Here is an 18,371-nt window from a genome sequence, read left to right as displayed (position 1 = left end):
ATAGAAATTACAGATCCATTATCTATATCAATTGAAATTAGTCCATAATTATTGTGACTTTACGGCATGTTATGGTGAGTATTACAAGCATCTACAACTCAAGAAATTAAAAAAAAAAGAAAAGCTTTCATGATGGAAGACCACTCTGTGTGTGCATTGGTCAGAGGTGCTTCTTGATATGTTAATTTGCCTCAAAAGGTTTTCAGATATCTTAATAATTTATCAATTCAAATCAATAAAATGGTCGATGTAATTCGATACAAATCCTAACTGAAAATTCAACGACAAGAATGTGGAATCTCCAATTTCGTACATGAAACTATCACATGTGAAATCTGCGTCTGTTCGAAGCAAATTCCTCTTATTTTAGATTTAAATGCACACATGATAATGAAAAAAGTTAGGATATGTTTCAAGAAAAAGCAGAAAAAGTCACTGACCTGTGAGATCGTTTCAAGGGCCAGTTCCCTTGATCTTCTGGTGGGCTTCTGGGCCGATCAGGGTCCGGATGTATTTGTTTATCGCCAGAGGATGGACTGTCTTCATCCTCTGACGTGTCGGTTACTGTAATGGTCACGTGACGAATATCATCCGGTGTCTTTGTTTGTAAAGAATCCTCAGTGCTGAAAAGAAAAAAAAAGCAATTTGAATTTAAGATATTTGAATTGCAACGAGGTAACCATTACTCTTGCAGCTCTTGCTTTATCTTCTGCTGCAACAATTGAGACTGAAACACATGAAAACAAGTCAATTCTTTGTATGCCTTATTCGAAAAGCGACTGCTTATTTAAAACAGTTTCCATGTTATATCTACCGTTAATGTTGAGTTTCCAAACTTAACAAGCAGTCAAAAATCAAAATGAACCGACATTACAGTGTACAATGCATAAAATATTGATGATGTAGAACTTATTTGATGAAAGGCAGCAATCGGGATCTTTTATGTATATAAAAATGTTGACTACAAAGAGCATAGGGTGCAGCCATACTTAATTAACCATTAAGGAAAGTGGATCAAATCATGCACAGTATCAGAGAAACTTATGTAGACCACCCTGATGTAAGAAAATATGATACAAAACAATAATATCCTTATTGTTTTCATTTAATTTTGATCTAAACGCAAAGAAAACGTTAAACAGTTTATGGCTCAATAAAATCTTACCAGATCATTCAATTACAGTTTCGTGTGGTAATAAAACAGTGGTTTATATCACCTGATGTAATTTATATTTCCAGATAAATCAAAACAGAATTATTCAAAATTTTTAAAAAATGCGCTACATTACACTATAAACTATCCATACGGCAGTAGGTCTTTATAATTGAAGGTATGCGGTAAAATACAAAATGTTTAATTATCAGTTATTTTTCTTATTAATAAACTGGTTAATTTAAAATGTTAATTGAATAACTTTGGGAAAAACCTCCATTGTGATGGCCAATGACTCCCATGTTCAACATTTTTTACATTAATTCAACAATCAAGAAATATGATATGATACAATATAATATCATCACATGAATTCCAACGGAATATTCTTTTAAAGTGTGGTTTCCTTTTCGGGTAATTATTACATAAAGTTAAGCCTCGAATCCTGCCTGGATGTGTTGCCTATGGTACACTGTTCATTATGATCCACCTTTGCTTTCATGTTTGGTTACTATGAGCACTACAGTAGATACTTTGAGCAAATCAAAAACTGCTCATAAATATTCTTACATATGTATTTCTCGTATACCAAAAATAAAGCGAACATTGCATTCATAAGAAAGGAAAGGGAGTCTAATCTCTAATAAATGGTTTAAGTAAACATAATTATTCTCATTTATGACATACTCTTTGCTAAATAAGCATAACATGTCAATATGTTAGAGGTTTGCTGAGACATTCTAAAAATATACTAATTGGCTATATATAGTTTCCTATCGTTGAAAACGCTTTAAATTTCTGAATATGATGTATGTAGATGAAATCATTTATATGTTATAAAAACGGAAATGAACTAGTGCCATGCAACATACTCCTAACCCCGTTCTGAAACAGGGTTTGTTTTCGTGAATATTCCCGTCTAGAAAGTATCCAGTTTGTAGTAGAAACTTCTTGAAGTTCAAGTATATCTTTAATTATCTTGAAGTTCTATAGTCTATATCTGATATTCAAGGAAACAATTAAGGAAAATTCTTATGATGGAAAAGATGGATGGTATAGCAGTTTTCAGTGAAAAGCACTGAAACCAAAGTCTTTCAAACTGGAGTCTTTTATTACCGTGGTTTTTAAATATAGGATGTATTTTTAATTATATATTTTTTCACATAAAATATTAAATTAAAGTCCATTCGTGTTGAAGAATATTCAATGATAAACACATTCAAAAAAATATATAATTGGAAGAGAATTGTAACAGGTTACTCTAGCAATTCTCGAAAGATACAAGTATGCAAGTTCGCAATAAATATAACATTCATCACCAGAAGCGTAGTCAAAATACGAGAGCTTACATACTTAGGTCGGCATGATGCGCGAGAACCTGCTACTTTGTTCTTTCATTTCATTAACGCGAATACGATAAGAGGTGAATTTCAGGTGTAGAACTCATTATTATTATAAAAAATAACTGATACTTAAAAGGCACTTTAATGATATGATATCTATTCACAATATGTGAACATGTGATTCAAATGTTTGTATCTTGTTTTCAGAACAGGACTGTTTTAATCATTAGGAAATTCCTTCAAACTGTTGTTCGTAACAAACAAAACTCTTTTACAAAACTACAGTCATTGACACCATAAGCTGTAAGAATAATGGAACGATAACGTAATTATGCGATATTTAAACAAAACTTAACCAACTGAATTTTATTTATTATGTAAAACACAAAATACAGTAGATGTATTTAATTAACAAAACACAAAGCCTCACCAAAAAAGAAACAATGTACCCTTAAACTTCACTGATGCACTTACAAAATACCTGCTGCCTGATTATGATTCTTGTGTTCTGATCTTAAGGACCCGATCAATTTTATTACATAATAAAATCTTTTCGAGTAGTTTTTAGTTTTGTAGATTGAGTTTTGTTTTCTTTTGGTGCAAGAGCACTAGAAACACAAGCAAATAGACTGCTTAAGAAGATGAAAAACTGAAAAGTATCTATTATGATGTAAATATCGATGCTCTAAGGTATACTAATGGTACTTATATTGTCATAACAGAAAACTATAACACTTGTAATGAGAATACCTGCACCATACCTTTAGCACTCCCTCAAAAAGCATGGAACCCCATAAATCCATGCATCCTTTCTAACTGACTGAGATTAAGCTACGTTCGTAATTCCTTGATTTTTCTCCCGTTTCCAAGTATACAATTTAATAAGGATGTTTGGTTTAACGTTACACCGACACAATTACTAACCAAATGGCGACTTCCCAGCTTTTCATGGGGGATGACGGGCAAGTGGTTCGAATCAGAGGCCCCTAGATACAGACATAGTCATTAATGTGTATTTAATAACAACTATATTTTAGTTTCTCTTTAGAGAACGTCACTTTTGTGCTAATCAATGTACATGTGTTTTAATAAAGGTGTAGTAGCATAAGGAATAATATTTACTACCTTTGCACACTATGTATGATCCATATTTGACGATAAGTAATACAGATATACCGTAGTTCTAAACAATAATGTTCTTTGGGCTACATTTAACAAAGTAATGTTCATAACGATGGTTATATTACGTTCTTGTGAATATACTTATCCACTATTAATAGACAGAAAATCAAAGAAGAGAGATCCATTTGCATATATTGTAATAGAGTTACGAATTATTCCTGTGTTCTAAGTTAGAGAGCAATATATATATTTTCAATAGGTACCGTGTCCTATTATTTTGTGGTGGTACTGCTGTATGTTAATCTAGTTTGAAAGTGGAGTCTACTATATTCAATCGTTATCAAACTATACAACATTGGAAACGACAGGATGCTTCACAGACAGAAAATAAACATTGATTTAACGTCGATCTCCTTTGTGTGTAGTATTGAGAAGTTGACCTTAGAGACACGCCCAGGTATACCGAGGGTTGACCGCAATACTGAAGATACGACAGTATTGCGCTCAACCCTCGATACTTCATTGTCGTCTTCTATTCAGGGACCGGTAACTTATAGCTTTGTATTAAACAAAGCATGAGATCTGAATGCGAAATTATTGAATAGTAACTTTAATTTATTGCATGACGTACACCTTTAAATTATCCCATGTTGTCTTAAACTTACAGCACACATTTTACACAATTGATAATTAAAATGCATAAAAAATGATAAAATCAAATCTGGCTTGAATCTTAACAATCTGAATAAAATACGATTGTTTAACTAAGAAACATAGTTTTTAACAAGTGAATGAAGTATTGCCATGCAATACAAAGTCCCCTACTGGAAGGCACCTAATTTTTTCTACTGCAGTATAACATAATGAACTGATATCTGTCAATGATGTATAAACAATATTGTACTACATATACAATATGTTATAACATTATAACAACACACTTGGATTAAAATGTGCATATATAAAAACCCACAGTTGTTTTCATATTGAATTTTTTGGCTGATTATAAAAATGTTATCATGTAAGTTATTTATAGTAACAACAAAGGAAATTAATCTTAAAAGAAAAAAAAAAAAAAAAAAAAAAAAAATAATAATAATATAAGTCCACAAGAAACTCTTTACCAGGTAGAGATAGGTCAAAATACACCTAAAAATTGGATGTAACATGCATGCTGTACCACAGAAAAGTGGTCTCGATTTTTCTCTACCGCCAGTAATAAAAAAGTTACAATAAAATCTATTTATAGTAACAACAAAGGGACGTAATTCTAAAAACAAGGGTGCCTCATGGTGGTGAAAATTTGGTCCAAGTTACATCAAAATCCCTCCATGCATGAAGAAGAAATGTTCCGTACAAAGTCATTCTTGAATTTGACCTCTGACCTCTAAATATGACCTTGACCTTAGACCTAGGGACCTGGTTCTTGCGCATGACATGTTGTCTCATCCAGGGGAATATTTGTGCCAACTGATATCTAAATCCTGCTTTGCATGACAAAGTTATAGACCGGACAGGAAAAAAATCCTCTTGACCTTTGATCTCAAAGTGTGACCTTGACCTTTAAGCTAGGGTACTGGGTGTTGCGCATGACACGTCGTCCCATCATGGGAAACATTTGTGCCAAGTAATATTAAAATCCCTTCATGGATGGCAGAGTTATGGACGCGACAGGAAAAAAACTCTGTTGACCTTTGACCCCCAATTGTGACCTTGACCTTTAAGCTAGGGGTCCGGGATTTGCGCATGACACGTCGTCTCATCATGGGGAACACTTGTGCTAAGTAATATTAAAATCCCTTAATGAATGTCAGAGTTATGGACCGGACACGAAACAGACCCTGTTCATGCTATGTTAACATTTGACTGCTAAGTGTGACCTTGACCTTTGAGCTAGGGGTCTGGGTTTCGCGCATGACACGTCGTCTCATCATGGGGAACATTTGTGCCAAGTAATATTAAAATCCCTTCATAGATGGGAGAGTTATGGACCGGACAGGAAAAAAGCCTTGTTGACCTTTGACCTCCAATTGTGACCTTGACCTTTAAGCTACGGGTCCAGGTTTTGCACATGACACGTCGTCTCCTCATGGGGAACATTTGTGCCAAGTGATATTAAAATCTCTTCATGGATGGGAGAGTTATGGACCGGACAGGAAAAAAGCCCTGTTGACCTTTGACCTCCAATTGTGACCTTGACCTTTGAGCTAGTGGTCCGGGATTTGCGCACGACACATCATCTCATCATGGGGAACATTTGTGCCAAGTAATACTAAAATCCCTTCAAGGATGGGAAAGTTGTGGACCGGACAGGAAAAAAGCCCTGTTGACCTTTGACCTCCTATTGTGACCTTGACCTTTGAGCTAGGGGTCTGGGTTTTGCGCATGACACGTCGTCTCATCATGGGGAACATTTGTGCCAAGTAATATTAAAATCCCTTCATGGATGACAGAGTTATGGACCGGACACGAAATTGCGGACGGACGGAATGACGGAATGACGGAATGACGGAATGACGGAATGACGGAAAAGAGCATTCCTATAGTCCCCAAAACTGGTTTTCAACCAGTAGGGGACTAATAAAATAAAAAAAAAAATAAGCAGGGTTCTATAAAACTTAGAACCCTGGCATTATGTGGCCCAGTTTAAAAATGTATGGAGTAAAGATTGTGTTCCATTTCGTGTTAGATCTGCAATAGAATCCATTACTCAGAACCCCCGGTTTGATTTTCAAAATAATTACTAGCCAATAAAGTAGGATAAGATAAGATAAGATAAGGTATGTTTATTAAAGTCACACTTTGCATGATCTACAAACACATACATATTAAAATAACACCAGACATTAAAACATGCAAACCTTTCTAATCAGAAATACGAGAGACTACAATCTTTTCACAAGTAGCTAAAATGTCTTAAGAATTCCCTTTTATTTACAGACCAACTTTTATAAACATAAAGTTTTAGTAAATTTTATGAAAACTGTACGAGGTATCAATTTTATACTTGTCAATGAATCCAATAAAACTCAGAATAATCTAACTGGCCATTGAGATTTATAACTTTGCTAGGGATGTATTGGAAAAATCTCTGATTTATCTCCCTTCCGCCAAAACAATAAGTACATATTGCTCAATGTCTCGTATTCTGGTACAGTTGCAAACAATAACGACAATTGCTGGGATAAGAATATAGTCGAATTATGTAGCAGTTCAAATACAAATTTATGCCTAAATTGGTTTTGATTTTTGACGAAAGGAAACCAATTTCACTGCAATGACTGATATATAAACTCGCCTCTAAACTGTATGTATTTTAAAACGGAATGGAGTAACGGTAGGAATAGATGCCAATGCAAAATGAGAGACAGTCTGTTTTGGAAAATATTGTAAACGATTATCGGATAAAGAAGATATACCGGTTACATTCACAGCTTTGAAAACGGAAATATAGAGATTAACATATAATAGTTTGGCAGCAGCCAGTCTAGGCAATAATATAAAATGACAGACTGTTCTTTAAAGGTGTAACGAACTGTTTGCAATGCGGAGATAAGACAAGAAATTTGTCCTTGTCGTTTATGATTTTGAGTGAGATATCTTGCTTATGCTAAACCTTGTAATATTAATACAAAATATAAGGAATACATTTTATTTGTGTATTTTCGCCTTTAGTTTTTGCAGTCTATTGTTAGGTCTCATTCAGTGTGTTGTCAACGATATGTAGTACCGTGAATTTTCGAATGCATGAAACTGAACTTGCCTGAATTCAACTTCGTAGCTACATGTCATAAACAGCCACATTGTGATGTTCCGTGGCCGACTGCTTAATACAGGTTTGGCAGGGCAGTACTGCTACAAGCAACCAGCCAAAATAGCGACAGAGTTGGGAAGTTAGCTGACTGGCTGCTCAAGGCAAGTGGTTGCTTAAAAAAGGAAAAGGCTAAGGCAGGTTTAACCGTAGTTCGAATATTTCTAACATCGTTGGTCTTATTATAAAGAGATAAAACACTAAGGAGTGAAGGTAATTATCGAATATTCATATCAATTGTGATTGTGAAGCAGTTTTTCTCATTTAAATGCTAAATTTTTTTAGTAAAAAAAAATGTAGTTCTTTAGCATATGAATTAACGTTACGTTGCCAAGTAACGGACAACCAGTCCATCTTAAAAACAATCTTTCAATTTCATTATAACACTAATTTAAGGCGGCATGTACCAATTACGAAGAAATCGTATTTTATCTGAAATGACCGGGAAAGCCAGGAATATTCAGTGATTTATTTTCTGAAGACAAAATATGAAAGTAATTGGCTGACTTAGACTTTGACGATAATTAGACTCAACGACTTTACATTTGTACAGAAGAACAGCAATTCCTCAACATTTATGCTGCTGAGGTCTTTATGAAATGTGCTTGTATGAAATATAGAAAAAAACATCAAGGCAGTAGAAACTACGCAGGGTTATGAACAGACTAGCTCCTAGACTATGATATGTCATTTTTTTTAAAGTCGTAGATATAGCCAGTCTATATCCTAGGTCCGATATTACAATCAGTCCTCTGAAAAAAAAATCTAAAATAGACTGGAATTTGTCACTGTTACATGAAATAAAAGAAAAATTACAAAAGTCCGAAATTTTGAGACAAAACCTTTGTTATAAGTCCAGTGGCAGTCATCAGTTTAAAAAAAAAGTATTTTAGGAATCACTGATTATGTCACGGATATAATCCTCTTCATGGTAGAAAAGGTAGAAAAGCCGGTATACAATTCTTATAAAGGCACATTTATTAACAGATATTCGGACTGATTTGGATATATATTTTAATATATATAGCTATAATACAATTGAAAATGGAAGAACAACTTCAAACTGGTTTTTAATTTATTTCCAACTAGTTTCGGCTTTTAATGCCTTCATCAGGGGTATAATGTTTACAAGCAATAACGTTGATGACGTCATGTGGAACATGACGTCATAACAACGACGTCAAAACGTATGCAACAGCATGGCGTAATTTAACATTCAGAAACATTATACATATTATACAGAAATGCACAATGTAAAGGATCTATGAAGATACATTATTTCCAGAGAAAATGCAGATAGCAAAAAGGATATTAAAAGGCTGGTAGTTTTGATATAAACCATTATCCCGAATCTTTGACTAATGTTTCTGAACATTTTAATTCCAACCTTCACACAATTGATGACTTTTCATTCATGCCCATAGAACACATAAATGGTGATTGGAAACGTCTTCTGAGGGAGACTTACTGGATGCATGAGTTAGACACAGTTTATCCATATGGAATGAACTCAATATATTTATACTAATAATTAATTTAAGATTTTTAATCTTTATGTTTTACATTTCTTACATTTTTCTCTGTATAATCAGTCAATTCTATAGACTACTTTTGATATATAAAATACAGTAATAAGCATTATAAATATATTTAGCTGGAATTTAGTACACTTTACTCGTGGTTGTATCATCCTTCACTGCCTCCCCAAATTACAACTATTAGGTAAAAAAAAACATTCTAACATGGCTCGATTTGATTACCAGTTAAACAAAGAAGAAGGTGAAGCTATATACATTCAGCGATAAACAACGTTTGACGTACGGACCGGTAAAAGCATTATGGGGTCAATTATGACTTAAAATTTCCGCTAGACGTACAGTTCATTACCGCTTAAATAAATGAAGCCCATCATATTTATATCAAAATATTTAAATGAAGATGTTAGAACGAAAACAATCAAGGCCTATTTGTGGTTTGTCGTCTAATTTACCATGGTTCAGTGTTCAGATGCTTAGATATTTAACTACACGCGTTAAAGCCCTTGTGCTTCAATTCCTACACATTTGAACTCTAAAACTGTGGTAAATTTGACGACAAACCATTCGAATGTCTTGATGATTTGTTAAGTATACTATTCATATATACACGATCACCAGGCATCCAGCTCGAATTGCAATCATTATCTAGATACACTAATTGTTAATCTCATTTTTAGATAAAATGTCCAAAACTAGAATGTCAGTAGCTGTGTTAACATGGATATCGTACATTTAATGAATATTATCTACAAACTAAATGAACCGTGTTTTGTTGGTATTAACAAATGATAAGTTATCTCTCGGGTAAAGATTATAGACTGATTATCATAAACATGATAACAACGTTAGTATTGCTGGTATGCTGTTGTATAAACAAGAACAATTTACAGAGCAGCTGAAACAATTCAGTGTCTGGTAGTATACTTATTAACATGACATGGCATCAATACACCTGGTATATGAGCCGCGCCATGAGAAAACCAACATAGTGCGTTTGCGACCAGCATGGATGTTTCTTTGTTTTCATTTTGATTTCTGTTCAGATTCTTATAATACCTAAATATCTTTAAACATTATGTATACGGTAAAAAGTCCAAGAAATAAAAATGCATTGGTAACCAAGAATTATTTCGTTTTCTGGGAATGCTCTAACGTGATCCAACAGAATTCTAATCTGAAGATAATTTTATAATAAAAAATAAATAAAAAAATACGTCGTGATCGAAAATAACTTACAGATTTCATTTACAATCGTGTATGTTTGATAAAAACAACGAAACGACGTTATGACGTCATAAATATTTACGGAGATACATGAAAGAATATATTATAATGCCAATCAAATGATCAAATAACAATAACTAAATGTCTTTGTTTAAGTTACATTACTTCCAAACATTGTGCAGCATACGCTGTTTGTAATAAATCCTCACACTTTGAAATTTATGCCGTTTTGTGTACCTTGACAGTTAAAATTTGGTTTCCCAACTAGATGCATATGCACTTTATCTTGGCTTATGTATCTGGAAATTCCAGTTAAGGTACGAAGGATAAGACTAGTCGATGCAGTAGTTTAATTTCTAATTTCAAAGAGGTACGAACTAATGAAAATGACCATTTTCACTATACTTTGCAAAGCACAAATGGTCCGAAAATTGACTATTACAACACCCATCCCTTGTAAAGTGAACTGATGCTAATATCATTTAAGATACATTTTTACTTACACCTACAAAAATATATACTGAAGCAAATCATGCATTGTGGGTTTAAAGCTACACAGAGTTTGGTATGTATTTAATATGATTTATCACTTCATAAAACATTACAAACTACATATCACCCTACAAGAAATTCTCATAATATTTATGCTAATTGTACTTCAATAAATATTTCAACATCGCGATTATCACAGTATTTTTGCAATTAGTGTTGTTGTTTCATTGATATCGCTTATAGCCTATTTAATATGTTATAAATTTCCAGGTGTTTTACAGCAATAGCAGAATGCGTTTCTCAGATGGAATGCACACGTGCATCATCGCTGTTTCTAAGAAAATATATCTATGAAAATATGTGCCAACTAAACTCCCTGAACGTTATTTTTGGGTTTGTTTTATTTGTGTCGAAACGTGGTCTCATTGATTAGCCAAAATGTCAATTTCAAACAGACTTTTTCGAAAATGAAACTGCTCAAATTGAAAATAAATGTGTTGTTTAAAAAGTTATTTATGTAACATAGAATAAATTCTTGATTGAAATTTAATTTTGGCATTGTTTGCGGATGGTATGGAAAGTTTATAAATATCGCATGATGAAATTCTAAAGGTTTTAGATAACCCTTATTTAAATTGTAGTACCTGGGGTCTAAAATTTAATACAAAGGAAAAAATATTAATGTCTTTCGCAAAAGAATTAGATTACATCGTGATTATAACTATACTCATGACTATCCCCCACAATGTTGCATCCCTAAATTATCTAGATATTTCATTTTTCAAAAAATGCGTAATCTTCGGTTGCGCTGCCATGTATAAAAATAAATAATGGTGAAGATTTGTAAATATAATCAATTACAGATTTTAATGTTTACAAAACTGTTAATTATTACATATCGACAATATAAAAATCACCCGGTCCATACAAGGAAAATTACATTTCAAAATACAGCATCAACTTGTTTATGTGATGGAGACAAAATGAACCAGCTAAGTCAGTTATTGAAAACTTGTCATTATCACATGGAAGTATTAATTATCCATGAATATTCAAATCACCAGATCATTGCAGTCTTAGCATGTTTTGTCCTGATTAACTGATTGGCAATTTAGGCGAATACAACGAAAGTTGACCCTATACTATAGTAAAACACCTTTGTATTGGGGGTGTTTATTATGGAACAGACACTTCTTCTTTTAGAACTCACGGGACAAAACACTTTCTGCACATACATGAACGGTTCGGTTATTTCGTTCATAAGCGTATTACTGATAATAATCCCTCTTTAAAATATGTATTGAAAATAACCGACACACCTTTCGATTTTATCTAGCAAAATTTCTTTGATCTATTTCATATTATCTTCATCAAAGAAGTTCGAAATTATTTTCAAAGTATGTGTTTAGATTGTATAGTGCATCATATACCTCGAAAAATTGGCGAAATATAATTCACTGGTTTTCAGGACTAATTTCTAAATAAGAATCCTGGGGCAATAACTTCCATAACGTGTGGAGAGAATCAATGCATTCTAATTTTGAACTTTAAAATCTACCTGTAACATTGTAACATCCGCCAAGCAGAAGTGCAGCTAAAGACGCTTTACCAACGACTTAACCCTTAGCCTGCTAAATTTCTGAAATGGACTGGTCCATCATTCAATTTGGGCAAACCATAATGATTTATTATTCGAAGGGATGTGCACTGAAAATTTACTGACTGAATAGCGAACAGTGCAGACCATGATCAGCCCGCACGGATGTGCTGGCTGATCTTGGTCTGCTCTGGTCGCAAAGGCAGAATCACTTGTCGCCGGCAGGCTAAAGGTTAAAAAAGAAAAGTCCTAACTGTCGAGAAATAAGTTTTTGAATCGTTGAGTATATAATAAACTCAACCGGGGTAATCATAAAGAGCATATTTGTGATAAAACTTGATTTTTCAGTTTAAGTCTTTTTTCTAAGATCAATAATTCAGTGTACATAATATAATAAAAATGTCGTTTTCGCTTCATTTTCAAACAATCTTATTGTGCGAATGCTATTTTAGAAGACATGTAGCGAGTGAATGGGTTAATGTGGTCAAACTTGAAAATGTACATCTTTGTTGAGACATTGTTTCGTACGAGTCCACATCACAAAAACAGCCATTAGGCTTTTTATCTGATGTTCATGACTATTAAAACGACCTTGGACCTCTGTGAATGATGACCGTAACAAACTATGCCTAAAATCAATACGACAACTGTGTTGCATTCGCATCGTACAAACATTCTCACGGGGTATAGCTTAGAGGTGATAAATTGGTAATGTATGTAGAGCATAGCTGAAATACAATATATTCTGATTTTGCGGAGGAGAGGAAGACGAAAATACTCGCAGAATATGTACTCGATTTTACACAGTGGCCTATAGCTGAATGTGAACAAAACTGATCGCAGTTAGATGTATAATTATCATGTATTAATTATAAACAGGTAAAGAAACAAGGCAAGGGAATTGGAATAGCTCGTGGCAATGTTCAGTCACGCTCATGATCATAGAATGAACATAACAAGTGGGAATGATTCCAGGTCGAGAGATCAAAGTCATTACCATTGTAAGTTTTAACATTATTTTTATGTTATCTTTTCTCTAGAGAAGATTTGAAGACATCATCATTTAGATGGTTATTGATAGTTGGAGAATCATTAATTTTACATCATACTACCATTTTGCCAAAACACCAGGTTTTACCTGAAAATAACTAATACTACTAGAACTCGGTGTTTTGAAGTTGAAAATATTAAATTAACCCGAAAAGCGTGAAAGTGTAAGCATAGAGTTGGTCTCCTATGTTATTATGAAAGAAACAGAAAACATTACAAAAATCATATCTAATGTATTAAACGATATTTCTAAATAAATGGTCATTAAATCCTTCATTGAATAGCTTATCAGAAATTGTATAAGGAATTTTGTTTATTAATATTTTTTTCTGATTGACAGTTCTGTTTGAAAGCCGATCAGGAAATAAATGTTTAGTTTAAGAAAGAAAATAAAAAGAATCTGCATGGGGCGTGGAGCATCAGTCTAAATTAAATGTAAGAAAATGGATGGAATGATACCATGTTTACAAGTGAGATAATGACTAACTTCAGGGAGACAGGACATGGTGCAAGCAAACACCTTTAGGCGGTTGTAGTAAGAAAAAGAGCAACAACAAAAACGGTCGAGAAATATTTAATCTTTAATATTAGTGAAATGTTATATTGTATCTGTTTTGTCTGTCAATTTAAGAAGACAGATTTACTTCCAATGCATAACCAAGTGACAATATGTCCAAAAACCAAAACTTGCGGTTTATAAAAAATGTTCACAAAGAAAAGTATAAAGAGCAGTTACTGTATTACAATACAACATCAGACGGTGTTAGGTTGTTTGGGTTCCAAGGTAAACATTAAAAAGATAATAAGAAAACGATAATCCTCCTTACATTAAACTTATTAAAACTCTCAGGTTTTCAAACAGGTCTAATTTACTTTTGCATTTTTTACCTGGAAACATACTTCCGCCATCTCGTAAACTTCAAAGATACTTCATGAAATTGCATTTGCAGTTATTGCCATAAAAATTTTTTTTCTGCAAACTAAGCACCTACCTGATGTATATTACTTCATCCTCGTTTGCAACTATTTCATTTGGAGAGTCAATTCCAACATCATGCTCTTCCGATAAGGATAGTCCTTTTAATTTTTCAAGCAATCTTTCCCTAGCGGTATCATCATCAGGCCAGATATCTATATTACTATATACTTCCCTACCGTAAGTCCTCGAGTATACTACAGCCGCGTGCTTGTGTGAATGTTGGGGCTTTGGCCCAATGGTCACGTGATGTTTTGCCAAAGGATAGTAAATCCTTTTATACTTTTTAAATTTTGTGTATAGTACTGGGGACCCTGTTGCCGTTTTAAATACTTTTGAGTCTTGTTTTCTACCCTGTATAAATTCTCTCCAGAATATGTTCTTTGTCTGTTTCTTCATTTGTTTATACATTATTTCTTTTGCTACGCGTCTACCGTTCAAAATAGTGCTCAAATATATATACTTTTATATATTAAGAATATTCACTTCGGTACAACGTTTTTCTTTGCAAAGATTCTAAGATACAATCATTCAACAATTCCAGACAAAATTATTTCAGTTGAACCACACACATTATCTAAAATTCCAGTAAAGTACAAGTTGTCCTTCACAATGTTGTTTCAATGTACTTGATGTCTAACGTAAAAACATTTGTATCAGCTCTGGATACGTCAACAAGAGCAATTTTTGTGCTATATATAGTAACAAAATGTATATCCATTGAGATGAGTATATCCCTAATATACTGTCAGTGTGGCACTGGAAACTGTTTTATTTCAGACGTGAACATAGTTTGTGTTATCAATATTCTTCTCCGGTAACCTTCGAGTGATTGATCTGTAAAAATGTATTTAACATCTGGCAGACTGTAAATCACAAATCATTAAGACTGAGATGCAATCGATAAATAGGTGGTTTCGATATTATGTTCTCTATTTTCAGATTTAATTATTCCTTAATTGCGATTATGTTTGTTTTATTTCAAAGACAGATTATCTTGTCTATCAAGACATTGAAGGGCACTTTAAATTTTATATCCATTTACCAGACTTGCAACACGTAAATTTCGCAAGCAATAGTGAACTTTCATATTCATTTCCTTTCGTCCATGAAAAATTATTTTTTCTGTGATATGAAACACAATGACTGCAATTGTTTTTATCTGACCTTATCTGCCAACGGAAAAACGTCATACTTATTTTAGTTACTGTATTATTCTACCATATACACTATACAAGAGTGTTTTAAAGTTATTTCGAGTTTCACGTCCGATAAAGAAAATCAATGAAAAAGAACAAAACCTTGAAATACACACAACAATGTAACGAACATTCGAAATATTTTTGTAATCGTTACCGTATTTCTGCTTTCACCTGTGCTCTTAAAAACTCTGCTAGAATCAGATTTCTGTACTTACGTAAAGAAAGTAATATGTCTTAGTGGAAATGTTTTTACAGGTCTATTTCATAAGAAGTATTCAAATCATATTACTCGGGAGTGTTATGTTTTCTACGATAACGATATTTACGTTTAAACGCAATTATTCATATGAAATTGATTTAATAATACGTAATTTTATTCTGTTTCCTTCTGTTACTGTTTAATTCAGCATATTTTCTGTATGGAGTTACTGTTTTATTTTCAAAGCATTTGAATCGAATGAAGCTGGTATTTTAGTGTATAAGTTTCACTGACAGTAAATCTGATTTTAAAGGCACTAGCAGATTTCATAAAATATCGTGGTAAATGAACTTCTTAACACGTGACTACACGCAAACACACGTATAAAACTGACGTCACAAATGAAGTCACACATCCGATATGAAATTCAAACGTCAGTACGGAAACTATTTACGTTTGAGATTCAATGGTAACTTAACGTAGTTTTAAAATGAGTATGTAAGAATAAACAATACTGTTTGGGAAGATTTCATTTCTAAAACAAAGGGGATAACATAATCATTATTCTCATTTAAATTGTAATGCATTGTATTGATGTACCAACTTGACCTTACGACTATTCAATTTTCTGTCTTAAAGTAAATGATTTACTGGTTTTACTTCACGAACAGCTATTTCTTATGTATTTGCTCATTCTATTAATTGCGTAAATTGGTTTGACCCCTATTGCCGTCGTGAATCTAACTTCCCATACTTTGGAGGATTGCTGATTGAATTAACAAATATACTGTTCATAGTATTAACTGAATTCAAAATGCTTCATATACTTATTGTTTTTATAGTAGTCAACCTAAACAATACCTGAAGTATATTACATTGATCATCTATTTTTAGGTTATTAAAACTAGTTAGTAGACTCACTATGCCGAAAAAACAACAACATTAAAACACCAAAAATTACATTGTGTCACCACATGCCTGGTCAAAATAACAAAATTTTGCCCTAATTTACCTAATATGAAACCTCAACAGAAATGTTTGACTCCTTCTGTTTTACATTCATTTATTTCAACAAAAAATTAAAACACTTCCTGTAAATCCGACTCCTCTTTCACAATTATTAGTTATTCATTTTTCAGTATATCTATTCATAACATCCACTGATTTTCAACACAACCCTAACACTGTTGTTCTAACTTACTCATATATATTTATGATGTACATAGCAATATCAAGGTTACGGCGTTCTTTCTACACCTTCACAAAGTTGGCACTAATGATTTTGATTATGCATACTTATTAACCATATAATGTTGACCACAGTGCTTGAATAATTACCTCCAGCTGCTAAGTAATTGGCTAACAGCCCTTGTATCAAGCATCAAAAGAAAACGGTACCGTTAATCGAATAGAGAAAACTACAGGTAAATAATTAAAAGATAACAAAAATAAACTGAAGTGGTTATCTAATTATATACGGTTAAGATATATTGCCACTTATTTTCTTTTATATTCTAGCAATCAGTATTAAGTCAAATAACTGAAAAGCGTATCCACTATGTTCAGCTTAAACAGTACAAACTGTTTGTCAGCCAATATGGATCGTTAATTCAGGAATTGAAGAGGCAATTCTCAAATTATTTACGCTGTACAATTTTTGGCATTTCACCGTAACACACGTCAATCTTAAATATCAATTTGCACTAAAATACATTAAGTACTGCAATAATTTCAATACAATACACGTGACGACATTGCAATGCCATAAACTATCTGTATTAATTCGTTTGGTTACAAAGCCTGCAGAAGGTGCTGAGATGTTATTGATCTAATATAATTACTTTTTTGATAGATTGCGCCTGAGATATTATTCAATTTGTTTCCTTCTGTAAATATCAGTTTGATAAAGCACCCTTTGTTTTCTATACGACGTTTCAATATATTATTTTCAAGAAGTATTTAATTGTCTGGACGTCATTATTTAAGTTAATTTATTGAACTCTTAATATTTTATCCAGCATGCACACAGTTCACCGTTTTTAAAATAGCCATATTCACCGACGAATTCATTGAAAAGCAAAACACACGTTTTTAACGGTATTTTTTCCAATCTAAGGTAAAACACAGGTACATATAATATAAATAAATAATCACTTTCAACAACACAGATGATGTGATAAAAGCGAGATCCGAAATACCATCAGCATACTCGAAATATATGTCTATTTAAACAAGAAACCCGAAAAAGAAACGAAAAGAAGAACCGTATCATTTAAAAGGTTGCTATAAAGGAAATCCTGTCCATGACTATAGGAACTGTTGCAAAACTTTTCAGTGAAACATGTCCGAAAGAACAATACAATAGCTGCATAATGACATGAAACGAATGTTTGAGAATCACGGAAAGACTAAAACAAAATGGATTCAAAATAGTTTGAGCATCTGTTAACTTAAAGATGAATCACTGAATTCTCTGTGAAATTCTTGGCGCTATACTGCATTTAATTTAATTATTAGCTAAAACGCAAATACACGTATGCACATTATTAAAATTCTAATACATATTATGAATTCACATAATACAGCTGTTTATATCAACATACGCGCCATTGAAAACCAAAGTGTTTTCGACCATGATCCAGCACCTGCGCATCGCGCTTGTCA

General features: G+C 32.9%; 1 protein-coding gene across 9 annotated transcripts in view; it reads right to left on the bottom strand.

Annotated features, from left to right (window-relative positions):
- Positions 1 to 18,371, bottom strand: part of LOC123525765 (uncharacterized) — a 238,853-nt gene that overhangs the window by 79,710 nt on the left and 140,772 nt on the right. For 8 of the 9 annotated variants that reach the window (XM_053538484.1, XM_045304914.2, XM_053538480.1 and 5 more), the window contains one exon: positions 441 to 623. In XM_053538484.1, coding sequence (XP_053394459.1) covers positions 441 to 623 — 183 coding nt within the window. Of the gene's footprint in view, positions 1 to 440; positions 624 to 14,322; positions 15,131 to 18,371 lie in introns of those variants that run through there. The other variant, XM_053538481.1, reaches the window with a different exon arrangement.

This window comes from Mercenaria mercenaria, chromosome 3 (genome assembly GCF_021730395.1).
Source record: "Mercenaria mercenaria strain notata chromosome 3, MADL_Memer_1, whole genome shotgun sequence".
Classification (NCBI taxonomy): domain Eukaryota; kingdom Metazoa; phylum Mollusca; class Bivalvia; order Venerida; family Veneridae; genus Mercenaria; species Mercenaria mercenaria.
Note: the sequence above shows the minus strand (reverse complement) of the source record. Positions and strands in the feature narration are given on the sequence as shown.